The 13,686-nt window shown below is 39.1% G+C and overlaps 1 protein-coding gene across 4 annotated transcripts in view; it reads right to left on the bottom strand.

Moving 5' to 3' along the window:
* GPC5 (glypican 5) overlaps window positions 1-13,686 on the bottom strand; it is a 1,289,857-nt gene that overhangs the window by 992,023 nt on the left and 284,148 nt on the right. For all 4 annotated transcript variants that reach the window (XM_070408838.1, XM_070408837.1, XM_070408839.1 and 1 more), the window contains exon 4: window positions 111-244. In XM_070408838.1, the coding sequence (XP_070264939.1) occupies window positions 111-244 (134 nt within the window). The remainder of the gene's footprint in view (window positions 1-110; window positions 245-13,686) is intronic.

Genomic DNA, 13,686 nt, shown 5'->3' on the forward strand with positions numbered 1-13,686 from the left:
TTGTTTCCTCAACAGTGTATTTTGTTCTACTTAATTGAATACATTCTATTCTGTTGTAAATTAATGGCTTACTTTCTTTTCTCTTTCTGGTTGTAAAACAAATGTCTTACTTTCTTCTGTTGGCAAGCGTGTCTTCGCCATTTCTTGTAGAGATCTTCATTCTAAGCTTCTCTTTACTCCCATCGAAAGAACAACGTGGGCTTTCGGTGGGTGTTCTGATTGGATGACCACAGATCTTATTTACCTTTCAATAGAAAAATATATAGAAAAGACAGTGAGAAACTGTGCTTCGGCCTTTCTGAGAACGGCACGGTCAGAATACAAAACAGTGACATGTTCTTACTTACCCCTCAATGTTAATTTTCAAGACGTATACTATTTGTCAATTTTTCACTGGGGGAATCAAACTATATGGCAACTGTGACAAATGGATGCTATACACATTTATATAGTTTGTATGTATACATGTGCAAAATACATAAATATCAATGAGCATGCAAAATCAGTCAGAGAACTATATTAATAAACTTGTCTGCTGGTATAAATAAGGTTACTTAACCAAAGTGGATATTATTTATGGTTTATATTCATGTGTATGACTAGTCACATACTTGTACTGATTTTTAAAATGAAAAAAAAAATGCTATTGAATATGTGGTCCATTTCTAAATTAGTTCTAAGGGTAGTTTTCTTCATAAGCTCATTTCTTAGAAATGACAATGAATATGCTTATATGAAGATCTCATGTTGTAATAGCTCTACATCTTATTCCTCAATTAGGTTTAATTTTAAGGGTGTATAATCCTCTTTTAAAAAAATCATTTATCCAATTGGAAAACTCAGTGTTTTTTACATCCTTATTTAGCAAAGATCTTTTGTATGATTTACAAATTATCATTGAAAAATTAAGTCAATAATTGGAGGCATTACAATTTAAAGCATCAAAAAGACTCATTGATACTTTACTCAATTAAAGAGGCAGAGTAGTATAATTAGAAATATTTAAAAGCATTGCCTTGGAATCAGGATACTCTGGTTAGTATCCTAATTTTTCCTCCTTAAGTGCTGAATCTTGAAAACAGGGGCAGAACTTCTTTGAACTTGATACCCTTATAGGTAAAATGAAACTTTTAGAGTAAATTTTCGAAAGTTCCTTAAAGTTCTAAATTTCTTTGATTTCCCATGCAATGAGCATTAAAATCTTATGCACCAAGTCATTTATTTAATCCATGTTTATTTTGTTTCTAGTATTTGCAAAGAATATGTATTAGGTATTATCTATAATAATAAAAGTGCAACATGCTAATTAGAGCAGACAGCCGAAAGACCTTCTGGATGTCCTTCCAGACATCCTTCCAGATGACCCTCCGGATGAAGCCGAGGCTGCTAGGGCCAACCCAAGCTACCACGGCTGCAAGGGCCAAGCCCCTTGTATGAATTTCGTGCATCGGGCCTCTAACAACCGTTCGACCGGTCACTATGATGTACACTGACCACCAGAGGGCAGACACTCAACACGGGAGCTGCCCCCTGGTGATCAGTGCACTCCCACAGCCTCCCGTGGCCAGCCAACCTCCCACAGTCCCTCCCCCCGGCTGGATGGCCCTGATCGGCCCCTATCACCGGCCAAGCCGAGGGACTCCACCTGTGCATGAATTCAGGTTTCTAGTAAAAGATAAAAGATCAGAAACTAAAATTTCTCCCTAAAAGAGCTGATAATTCAGATGGAAGAAAAAAAAAAATTCCTTCCAAATATCAAAATGCCAGTTGTGGGTATCAAACAAGTGGGACAAACAAGGTGTTATGACATCTGGAGAAAGGTGGGATCATTTCTAGTTCAGGGTGATGATGAAGAAAAACATCAGGAAAGACTGCTGTGGGAAAGACTGCTCCACCGGGATGAGACTTGGAGCAGCCATCTGGCTTAATATGTTGAGGTTTATTTCAATTCAACCAAATTATAAATATATAAATATCCATTGCACCTCTGTTCTGTTAGATACTAGAGATACACACACGTACACATGAATAAAGTGCCTCTGGTACGCACAGTTAAGAGGAAAGCCAAACATGTAATATACTAGTAGTAATTGTGATACAACATGACAAGAGCAATCAAGAAATACACAGAAGTAACACTGCAACACTTAAAAACAGACAGATTAACTCTATTTGGGGTGCTCAGGAAAGGACTTCAGGAGGTCATGTCTAAACAGCAGCTAAAAGATGAAATAAAAAATAGGATATGGAAAGGGAGTGTGAAGAAAAATGCAGTCACAGATTTGGGGCAATAGCACACACTCACACACACAAAACTTAGAGGAGAAATCGAGCATAATACTGTGAGAAGGAGCAAGAGACTCAGTCTCAGCCCACACTGGGAAGCAGTGAGGCCTGAAAAAAAAAAAAGATGAATTGGGAATTTCTCAGATGGACAAAGCAGGAAAAAATTCCATGAGAGAGGGAAAAAGCAAAGAGAGATGTACAACTTAATATGTTCTATAGAACAAAAAGTACATAATGGAAGAAGGTGGTACAACAAGAGTTAAGACATTAAAATGCCGTGATACATATGATGATGGTTGTTAACTAGACTTATTGTAGTGATCATTCTGCAATACATATGAATATCGCATCATTATGTTGTACAACTGAAGCTAATATAATGTTAAATGTCAATTATATCTCAATATTTGAAAAAGCCATGACTTGAATACCATGCTAAAAAAACTTGCTTCAGCGAATGAAGAACAAACAAAAGTTCCCAAGCAGGAAAGTGGTAGCTTAAGATTTCCACAAGAGAAAGATCTTCACGACAGGAGTATGCAGGGAGAGCGTTCAACAGCATGGATGGACCTGGAGAGCATTATGCTAAGTGAAATAAGCTGGTAAGAGAAAGATAAATAACACATGCTCTCACTCACTTGTGGGATATAATGAACAACATAAACTGATGAACAAAAATAGAGCCAGAGTCATAGAAGCATGGAACAGACTGTCCAATCTAAGAGGGAAGGTCGGGGGGGGGGGGGGGGCGGGTAGAGGAGGGGGGGGTTGTAAGAGATCAACCAAAGGACTTGTATGCATGCATATGAGCATAACCAATGGACACAGACAGTAGGGAGGTGAGGGCATGTGCTGGGGGGTTGGAATGGTCGGGGAGAGATCAATGTGGGGAAAAGGAGACTTATGCAATACTTTAAACAATAAAGAATTTAAATAAAAATAAAATAAAATAAAATCTTATATAGCATTTGAATAAAGAAAACTTTTGGAGAAAAAAAAAAAGAAAGAAAAGAGGTTCCTGCAGGAAACACTGGAGAACTGCTGAGCCCAAGGGCAGTGACAGAATAGATGAAAAGGAAGAAGCAGATATAAGTGCACAGGAGGAAGAGGTAGTGGCATGGAGATTGACTAGATATATCATGTTGTCAGAACAATGAATAATGATGAAAAATCCTGAGAGGTAAGTGCAAGAAAACATAAGGCTGACAGAGAAAATAAATAAAAATTCGGTTTGTCTGGAAAGAAGGGGGCATGAAGGATAATAGCAAAAGAAAATTCTGTTTGCATGGTAGGTTGAAGTAAGATCTTCAAGCTAAAAAGTTTTATTTATTAGACAAAAGCCTCTGCCAGCTGTTGGATGGAAAAGTAAAATACTAGAACTGATATTTAGCAAGTGAATATAACCACACTTTGTAAGCTGAATGAGACAGAGAGAGAGAGAGAGAGAGAGAGACCTATTACAGGCAGGTAGATTAACACACCCTGAAAGTAGTCCTATTAAAAGAAAATTTTATTCTGAACTACAGTAGTGACACTGCCTGTGAAGAGACACTGTGTGGCTCAGCTGGTAGAGCATCATCCTGAGCACCGAAAGATCACCAATTCGATTCCACTCAAGGGCACATGCCCAGGTTGTGGGCTTGATCCCCAGTAGGTGGTGTGCAGTGAAATGAACTATTAAGCTGTAAAAAGACATAAAGAACACTTAAATACTTATTACTAAGTAAAGCAAGCTAAGCTGAAAAGCCTACATTTTATATGATACCAACTATATGACATTCTGAACAAGGCAAAATCATGGAGATAGTAAAAAGATCAGTTGTTGCCAGGGATGGGGGCGGGGGGGAATGAATAAACAGAGCACAGAGGATCTGTATTGTAGAGCAGTGAAACTATTCTGTATGATACTATAATGGTGGATACATGTCTTTATACATTTGTCCAAACCCATAGAATGTACCAAAAATGAATTATGGACTGTGAGTGATAATGATGTGTCAATCAATGTAGGTTCATCAATCCTAAGAAATGTATCACTCTGGTGGAGGAGGTGGGGGGCAAAGGCTAGATCGGAAATCCTTGGACTTTCAGCTCAGTTTTGATGTGAACCTAAAACTGATCTAAGAAAAATAAAGTCTATTTTGAGAAAGAAACTCAACAGAATTTAGCAAATTACTGAAAGTGAGAAGCTAGGGAAGTGTAAGGCCAAGGTGTTAAAAGGCTCAATGTGAATTTTCAATCATTGAAGCTGAAAAATAGTGAGTAGACTGTAAATATATTAGCAAGGTGCTAAAATAGTCATAAAAAGGAGGAAAGTATCTTCATTGTCAACAACTCCTAGTAACAAGAACCAAGGAAAGATGATATAAGTTGACAGTGGAAATGTCAATAGTCAGATTATTTAGTGAAGCTACAGGATATTTAGAAATAAAAGAAGAGTAAAAGGAAAACACTGCAGTCATGGTCCAATGTGACTAGCCATGGGCTCTAGACAAGTTACAGAACTTCTTTGAATGCCAACTTTCTTGTCCTTGAAACTTGAGAGAATAAAGCACTTCGCAGTTATGAGTTAAGGGAAATCCTATGTCACCCTATCCCTTCCATGCTGGACCTATGACCATATCTGCTACTAAACATGTTTCCCTGGAAGGCAGATGGAGAGCTGAAAATGCCTCATAAGATCTTTATTCCCTAAACATAGTGGTTGCTTAAAAATAAATTATATAAACTTATAATTAAATAAGTTTTATTTAAAAATAAAAGAAAAGATCTATATTTTCATTATCATCTTTTAACTTACTTATTTTTACAAATACAAAAGAAAATGTACAAACCATAGAGTTATAAGTTATGTTTGATTATATCCAAAGGTACAAGCACATATAGCAGATTCCAATAAATACAAATAAATTTCAAAGTCCTTCTATTTGTTGACTCGTTATCAGGGAGCTCTACTTCACACTTGACTGAAAAGGAATGGAAAACCATCTGTTACTGGCATATTAGCCTTGCACCTTAGCTCCCCTGAGGTGAGCTGATGTGGGTGGCACATTTCAATAACTAGCACCTTCTTGCTATTGATAAAACCCTCACACTTAACTTTGACAGTTTTTCATCTTTGACTTATACTGCAATTTCCTCCTTTTTCTCCTCCCTGGTCTCAACTGTTCTCCCCTGCAATCAGTCTGAAGTGTCTTGGAAAAAAAATATATTTTCCTCCCTAATGCTTATCTGCTCCAGCTATAAATTCCATCTCTGGCTTCCCACTGATTCTCAAGTTGCCATCTCACCTTGAAATGACTCCTTCAGTTGCTCCAAACTCATATCATTTCTCCCACTCTGATCATATTTTGGTTCCAACAACTTCTTGTCACTTAATATCCAAAAGTATAAATTTCTCTTAAAGCCTCTGAGTGTCTATTCATTCAGTCTTACTCAAATCTTCAAATATTGAAAGCTTTTAGCTAATAATCTAAAAAGGCTTTGTAAAGAACACTCTTTAGTTTATTTTCACTGGATTCCCATAATCACAACCTCCATTTATTTGACAATGGTTTTTTAAAATGTTTATTAATAATAAAAATTGGGAAAAAATGTTGAGACTAATACCAATTGAAAAGCAACAAATGTGGGGGTTTTACGAGTGTTTATTAAGCAATCCGGTTCAGAGAATAAGGCAAAGGTGGACTCTACATCACCGTGTATGTAGGTTTAGGTTGTTTTTCTACAGGCCATAGTTAGGAGGTTTGGTGTCTGTTAGATAGACGTGAGCAGGGCGTGGATGATGGGCCAAGTATAGAAGCTCACCAGGGCAGAAAGCCCTGGATGCCTAGCAAGGGGCAAAACTAGGAAAACAAGAACCTTGTCCCCAAGAACCTACCCTCCCCTATCATATCACTGTTCATATGGTTTGGACCCCTGATCTTTCAGATCGCTGGTCGGGAGGTTTAGATCCCCCTGACCGTTCCCTCCCTAAAGATAACATCTAGGCTTCAGTTATATTTCAGTTCCAGGCCCAGAAAAGCAGCAAAACCAGATCAGTGACAGCGTGGCTGCCTCAGGACCAGCTACATCGACTAATGACCCCTGCTGGCACCAACCAATCAGTGGAGACCAGGACCCTGAGCGAGCACACCTGGAAAGCTGATGCATATTCTCTTAAGACCCTCCCCTGAGACCTCCCCTAAGTTTTCCACCTGCAAGAGACAGATAAATATGCTCAGGACAAAGGACCCAGTGCATGGTCTCCCTCTAAGGAGCATGCCCCTGCCATTCCCTTCCCCCTCTCCTTTCCCCACAGACATTGTATCCCCTAACCTCTAAGGGACCCCATGAGACTTGCAACCAGGAAAGCAATGGGCAGCAACAGTTCATCCTGGGCTAACCTCCTGACCCTGCTTCCAAGGCCCCCTTTTCTCTGACTTCCCAGTGAGCCAAGGCAGCCCAGCCTGGGCTCTCCTTTTGCTTCTATGCCCTTCCTTGTTTCACTCTCCTAGGTATACTTTTGCTGCCACCATGGATCCAATACCCTTTGACTCAGTGCTGTGTTGCCCTTCACTTCAGATATCCCCACCCCCACTCCCTTTTCCTTAAATAAATTCAATTTTTCTTTATTCACCTTCTGAGATTGCTATTTAGCCAACCTGTACACCGCCGACTTTAATCTTTCAGTGTCAAAATGAGAGGTGATTAAAAGAAATTACATAAGGAATGACTCTACACGTATGCTTGAGGAAAATACTACTACTACTACTAATGATAATGCTGATAATAGATAAAAGTAAAGAACAGGGTAGTTTTTTGGGTTTGGTTTTGCTAGTCCTCACCTGAGGATATTTTTTCCATTGATTTTTAGAGTGAGTAGAAGGGAGGGGGAGAGAGACCCATCGATTGGCATGCACCCAGACTAGCATCCCTAGCATCAAGCTTACAACTGAGGTACGGGTCCTTTACCAGAATCAAACCCAGGACCCTTCAGTCCAGGCGATGCTTTATCCACTGAGACAAACCAGCTATGGCAAGAACAGAGTAGTTTGTGTTCAAATGTTCTGTGTTCCATTATATTAAAAGCTACTTTTAAACTACCTGGAGGAAACATACCGTTGGCAGTGTTTCCACTTATTAACAAGTGAGTTTATTTACCTTCTCTTGCACTTACTATCTCATTCTCTATGATTCTCAAAAATACTTTGCAAAACAGCTGGTTGGTGTTAGGAGTAAAATCTCTAACCACGAATCAGAATAAGACTAACTTTTCCAGACACACATAAAATCCATGATCTTAACTTTATTCTATTGAGAACTTTGGAAAGTAGGTTGGGACAAATGACAGGGTGAGGGGTGCTTAAGTGCCAGGTTAATGAAGTTTACACTTCATTTTGAAGAGTATGTAATATATTTATTCATGATTAGCAAGCAAAGGAATGGCATGATCAGAGCCTTGTTTTAGGAAGACCAAGTAGACAAAGACATTTCCCATTGGTAAGACAAAAGAATATTAGAATAAACTCAAAAAGAACCCATGAAACCAGAGAGAAAGGGGAAGAGAAAGCTCTTTTTATGAGTAAATTGAATGGGATTTGGCTACTGGTTGATTCACTATAAGAGGCAAGAAAGAAAGAGCTAAAGCTGTTAGCAGTTTTGAATCTTGTAATCAATGTGTGTAAAGACACAATAACTGATATGTAGAAGACAGAAGATGGAATAAATTTACTGTTTTGGTTTATCTGTTCCTTTTATCTCATTTAGAACTTTGATTTGGAGGGAAGTCTAAAAGGTAATTTTAAATGATGGGTTGGAGATAAAAAGAAAGTTAATAATTAGAATCACCTGCATAAAGCCAGTAGATAAAGCCCTGAAATGGAGGAAATTATAAAATGTATATAGAATAAAAAAGATCAGAAAGAAAATCTTTCAGAGGCAGGGGAGAAAGAACTCAGATTTAAAAAAAAAAAAAAAAAAAAAAAAGAACAAAGAAGAGGAACTACAAACAAGGAAGAAGAAAATGGAGAGATAAAGGGAACAAAAGGAAAGAAAGAAGGAAGGAAGGATTTTAGACTAATAGAGCTGGAAGTTATAGAGAAGATATTTGAAAACCAAAGCAGGAAAATATCTTTGCTAAGACTACATCTAGTCAGTGGAAGGTCTATTTACTTTTGTTTTTTGTTTTGATGGGTTGTTAACAGTAGCATTTATCTCTTGGCAATTCATTTGATTTGTTTATGAATACATACATTCATCAGCATTAGGGAAGTGAATTACAACGAGACATGTGCTGTTATCAGCATAGCTCTGCTTAATTTTAAACAAACCTATTGGTGTGAGTCTTTTTTTTCCTTCTTTTAAAAATGACTTGCTGTATTGACCGAGAAAAGAATGTATGTATGTATGTGCATCAGGGTGTTATTTTTATTTTTTTCATCTTTTTTTTAGTTATTGATTAAGGTATCACATATGTGTCCTTATCCCTCCGTTGCCTCCTCCAACCCCCACTCATGCCCTCACCTCCCTGGCGTCTGTGTCCATTGGTTAGGCTTATATGCATGCATACAAGTCCTTTGGTTGATCTCTCCCCCTAGCCCCCACCCTTTTGGTTTTGATTTTTAAATACATTTTTATTGCTTTGAGAGAGGAAGGGAGAGGGAGAGAGATAGAAACATCAATGATGAGAGAGAATCATTGATCAGCTGCCTCTTGCACACCCCTTACTGGGGATCTTAGCCCACAACCCACGCATGTGCCCTTGACCTGAATCGAACACGGGAACCTTCAGTCTGCAGGCCAACACACTCTATTCACTGAGCCAAAGCGGCTAGGGCGAGTCTATTTACTTTTGAATCAGTGCTCTCTTTTTTAGGCCTATCAGTGGTCTTACTATTCATATGTTTATTATGAGGTATTCACATTATGTAATTCCTGGTTCCTAAGTGTTCTACATGAATAGAATAATTTGGGTTGAAAATGATCTTGATATATAAATAGACAATAGAGTCCCATTTTTCCTACAAATGTGGAAGCAGATGAGAGGAAACACAACAGTTACTACCTTGAAGATTCCAGAGGATTAATAGAGAGGGGAGAAAATAAGAATTAGAGATACTAGACAACTTGATTTCTAACCTGGTTTCAGGAGGAAAACCAGAATAACTGCACTATGAAAAGAACTCCAAGTTCTAATTTCATGAGGTAGCAGTGGAGGACTTTTCTCTCTTCTACAAAATTTAAATAACATTGTAAAAAAGAATACTTGGCAACTTCCTCATCTAAAAACTATCACAACAAAACAATTTGGTCTAATCAAATACCTGATTAATAGGATTAAAAAAGCAAAGGTGTGTCAGGTTTCATTATAAATTTTATAATTAACTTATGTTACATATTCTGAATGTATGAATCCTCAATATTTTCTCCAAAACATCAGATTTTCAGTATTAAAATGCTACTGATTTGTAGTTGCACCTGAAATCCATGGCTCAAATTAAAACCTTCCTAATCCACATTGATCTTTGAAACTGCATATTAAGATATTTAGAGAATAAGTGATATTTAGAGAATAAGTGATATTTTAAGGGTATTTTATAAATGCCCTTTAAAAGTTGTTATAAATGTTAATATCATCTTCTTCAGTGCTTTACACTTGGGAGGCAATTGATAAATATTGGCTTTAATGATGACATCATAACTGTGATGGTTAATTTGATGTGTCACCTTGACTGGTCTCAGGGTGCCCAGATGAAACATTATTTCTGCATGTGTCTGTGAAGGTGCTTTCGATTAGGTTAGCACTTGAATCAGTGGACTCAGTAGATTGCCCTACCCAATGTGAGTGGGCATCACCTAATCCACTGAGGGCCTGAACTGGGATGTATCATCTCTTCTGCTCTCAAGACTGAGATTCATACCATCAGCACCCCTGGTTCTCAGGCCTTTGAACTCACACTGGGTATACCTGAGTCTCCAGCTTGAAAGAGCAGATCGTGGGCCTTCTCAGCCTCCATAATCATGGAACCAATTCCTCATAACAAATATCTTTATATACTGAGATCGATATAGACATATTGATGATATATCTCCTATTAGTTCTGTTTCTCTGGAGAACCCCGACTAATGCAATGCCTGAATCAGGCTTGTTGTTAACAACATCAATAGTCTTTTTTGTAGCTTAATCATACTTTGATACATGAATTAAATGACTGTAATAGAATGCAATTAATAAAAGGAGGAAGTAGATATGAAAAACTCATGAAAACATTATAAAAATCCTGTTTTATCTCCCTTATATTATCAAATATATTAATGTTCTTCATATGTCATAGTGTTTTGTCTAAAAAAGATATATATCTTCTAATCCTATAGATACATATCACAGTGTCCTCCTATATCATAACAGGAATTCAACATTTGAATCAGGTAGATTCCACCCAAAACATGATCCTAGTATATTTTTCAATATAATGCAACATATACTTCAATGAAATTATAACACTCTGAATGAATACTGATAAACTATTAAACAAATGATAATTAAACAATATGAATTGAACACAAATAATAATATAATAGAAATATATGATCAAGAGGTGAAATCCAACAAAATTGAACTTTAAGGAGCCACTATAGAATATATTCTAAAAATTTCCATTAGCAACCAAGATGTTTCCCCATTCAAAGTTATTTTTGGTGAGAAAAATCAATGTCATGATGACTAGAATTCTGGCATAGTGACAGTATCTAATCTAATAAAAGAGAAACATGCAAATTGACCGCACCTCCACTATGCCCAAGCCACGCCCACCAGCCAATCAGAGCTACTATATGCAATTTAACCCAACCAAGATGGCGGCCGGCAGCCACGGAGCTGGAGCAAGCAGGAGGCTTGGTTGCCCGGGCGATGGAGGAAGCCAAGCTTCCCACCTGCCCTGGCCAGCTGTGGCCTCCACTCAAGGTAACAAAGTTTCAATTATAGAAGATAAATAGACCCCAGATACCTGCTTCCAGCCAGCCTCCACTGGGAGCTTGGGTGGCCGGGGGCCATGGCCAGACTGCAAACAGCCATCAGCCCCTCACCCAGGATGGCCACACCCTCATGGGGTGAGGGTCCCCACTGAGGGGCTTGGTCAGCCTGCAAACAGCCATCAGCCCCTCACCCAGGCTGGCCACACCCTCATGGGGTGAGGGTCCCCGCTGGGGGCTTGGTCAGCCTGCAAACAGCCATCAGCCCCTCACCCAGACTAGCCAGGCACCCCAGCATGACCCCCCACCCTGAAGGGGTTGTGGCAAGCCTGAAAACGGCCCTCAGCCCCTCACTCAGGCTGGCCAGGCACCCCAGTGCAGGGACCCACACTCTGAAGGGGTTGTGGCCAGCCTGCAAACAGCCATCAGCCCCTCACCCAGGCTGGCCAGGCACCCCAGCAGGACCCCCACCCTGATCTGGGACACCCTTCAGGGCAAACCAGCTGGCCCCCACCCATGCACCAGACCTCTATCCCATATAATAAAAGGGTAATATGCAAATTGACCCTAACAGCAGAATGACTGGGAATGACTGGTCACTATGACACACACTGACCACCAGGGGGCAGACGCTCAATGCAGGAGCTGCCCCCTGGTGGTCAGTGCACTCCCACAGGGGGAGCTCTGCTCAGCCACAAGCCAGGCTGATGGCTGCCAGTACAGCGGTGGTGGTGGGAGCCTCTCCTGCCTCTTCAGCAGCGCTAAGGTTGTCCAACTGCAGCTTAGGCCTGCTCCTCGCTGGCAAGTGGACATCCCCCGAGGGCTCCCAGGCTGCCAGAGGGATGTCTGACTGCCAATTTAAGCCCAATCCCCTGGGGAATGGGCCTAAGCCAGCAGGTGGTCATCCCCTGAGGGGTCCCGGACTGCAAGAAGGCACAGGCTGGGCTGAGGGACTCCCCCGAGTGCACAAATTTTTGTGCCTCTAGTATTATTATAAAAGCTTTTGCTAAGTTTGTATTCAGGGAAATAAAAAAAATAAGCAATTTTAGAATATAACACTCTAAAAACTATGGAATAATCACTATTCAAATAAAACATATGCTACTTAGAAGTTCAAGGTACAAATAATTCCATAAGCCAGATATGGGAAAAATATAGCAGTGATAACCATAACACCGCTTTTAAAACACTAGAACATTCTTGTTTTGCAACAGGAATATTATAATAGGTTATAAATTATTAAGGCTCTATGAAGCACTTCCTTTAAATATAATTTATCCATAGGAGAATTGTAAATTTGTACAAGGTGCCCAGTTCCTGGGGAAAAAGCAAATAAAACAATGTTAAAGTTACATAGGGAAGAAAACACCTACTGTCACCACTTTGCAAGGGCTAGAGATATGTCTACGCTGTAATTAGCAAAGAGTAAATAAACTTTTTAAAAAGTGTTTACTTGAGAAAGTAACTAAAATAGGGGGAGGCAACAGTAGTACCTTCAACAATAAAGATGAGAAAATTTTAAAGTGTTTGCTTGGAGCCACAGAATGTGAGGCTTTGGGAGACTGGTTTCTCTTTGTCTTTCCTTTTCATTTTCCAGAAGTTGCATCTGCATCTGCATTTCTGTAGTTATCTTCATAAGGGTTGCCACTCTAATTCATTTTATATTTAAAATTAAAGGAGAAGAAGAGGAGGAGAAAAGGAGGATGGGGAGAAGCAGAAATAGTTCTACAATCTTGTATTTGGCCCACAGAGAGCAAGAGCTTGATTCTGCATCACTATTCTTGCACACCTGCAAATTAAACCACCAGAGGGAGCTTCTGCATTTCAGTCCTATTCACAATCATTAATTAAACTTAATGCAGGTCCATTCAAATCATTTTGCTTGGGACTCCTAGAGAAAAAGCCAGCTTGAAGGCTGAAGTGAAAAATGTTTAGCTCTATGGAATATTCATAAAAATCCACTTTTTAATGTAAAACTATTAGACTGGCGTTGCAGTGCCAATGTGATCAAATGAGAAAAGGAAAAGAAGCCCAGAATTGTGAACTAGTTTATTCTGAGTTGTCTTATAGTCAAGAGTAGGGAGAGACTAAAAATTGACCAAGGTAATCAATTATTTCTCATCTTTCTCTTTCTGCTCTTCCCTTTTTTACTTCTTTCTTCCCTCCCCTTTCTTACTTCTTTCTTCCCTCCCCCCTTTACCTCCTTCCCTCCATCCTTTTACTTTTTTTCCTTCCTTCTTATCTTCCTTATTTTCAATTATTTCCACATTAGTTTAGAAAGTTGCCAAGACTAAAAGTCAAAATGTGTATTTTAGTCCTTGTTTTTAACTACAGATAGCAATGTCAATCAATAAATTGAGCACCTGTTGCTTGAAGGACATGATTCTAAGATATGGGAATGCAATGAACCCACTGATATATAGATCAGGGAAAACTAAAAATAGAAGG

The sequence above is a fragment of the Myotis yumanensis genome, unplaced genomic scaffold, assembly GCF_028538775.1.
Source record: "Myotis yumanensis isolate MYYU_CA2020_CCGP unplaced genomic scaffold, mMyoYum1.0.hap1 SCAF_3, whole genome shotgun sequence".
NCBI lineage: Eukaryota > Metazoa > Chordata > Mammalia > Chiroptera > Vespertilionidae > Myotis > Myotis yumanensis.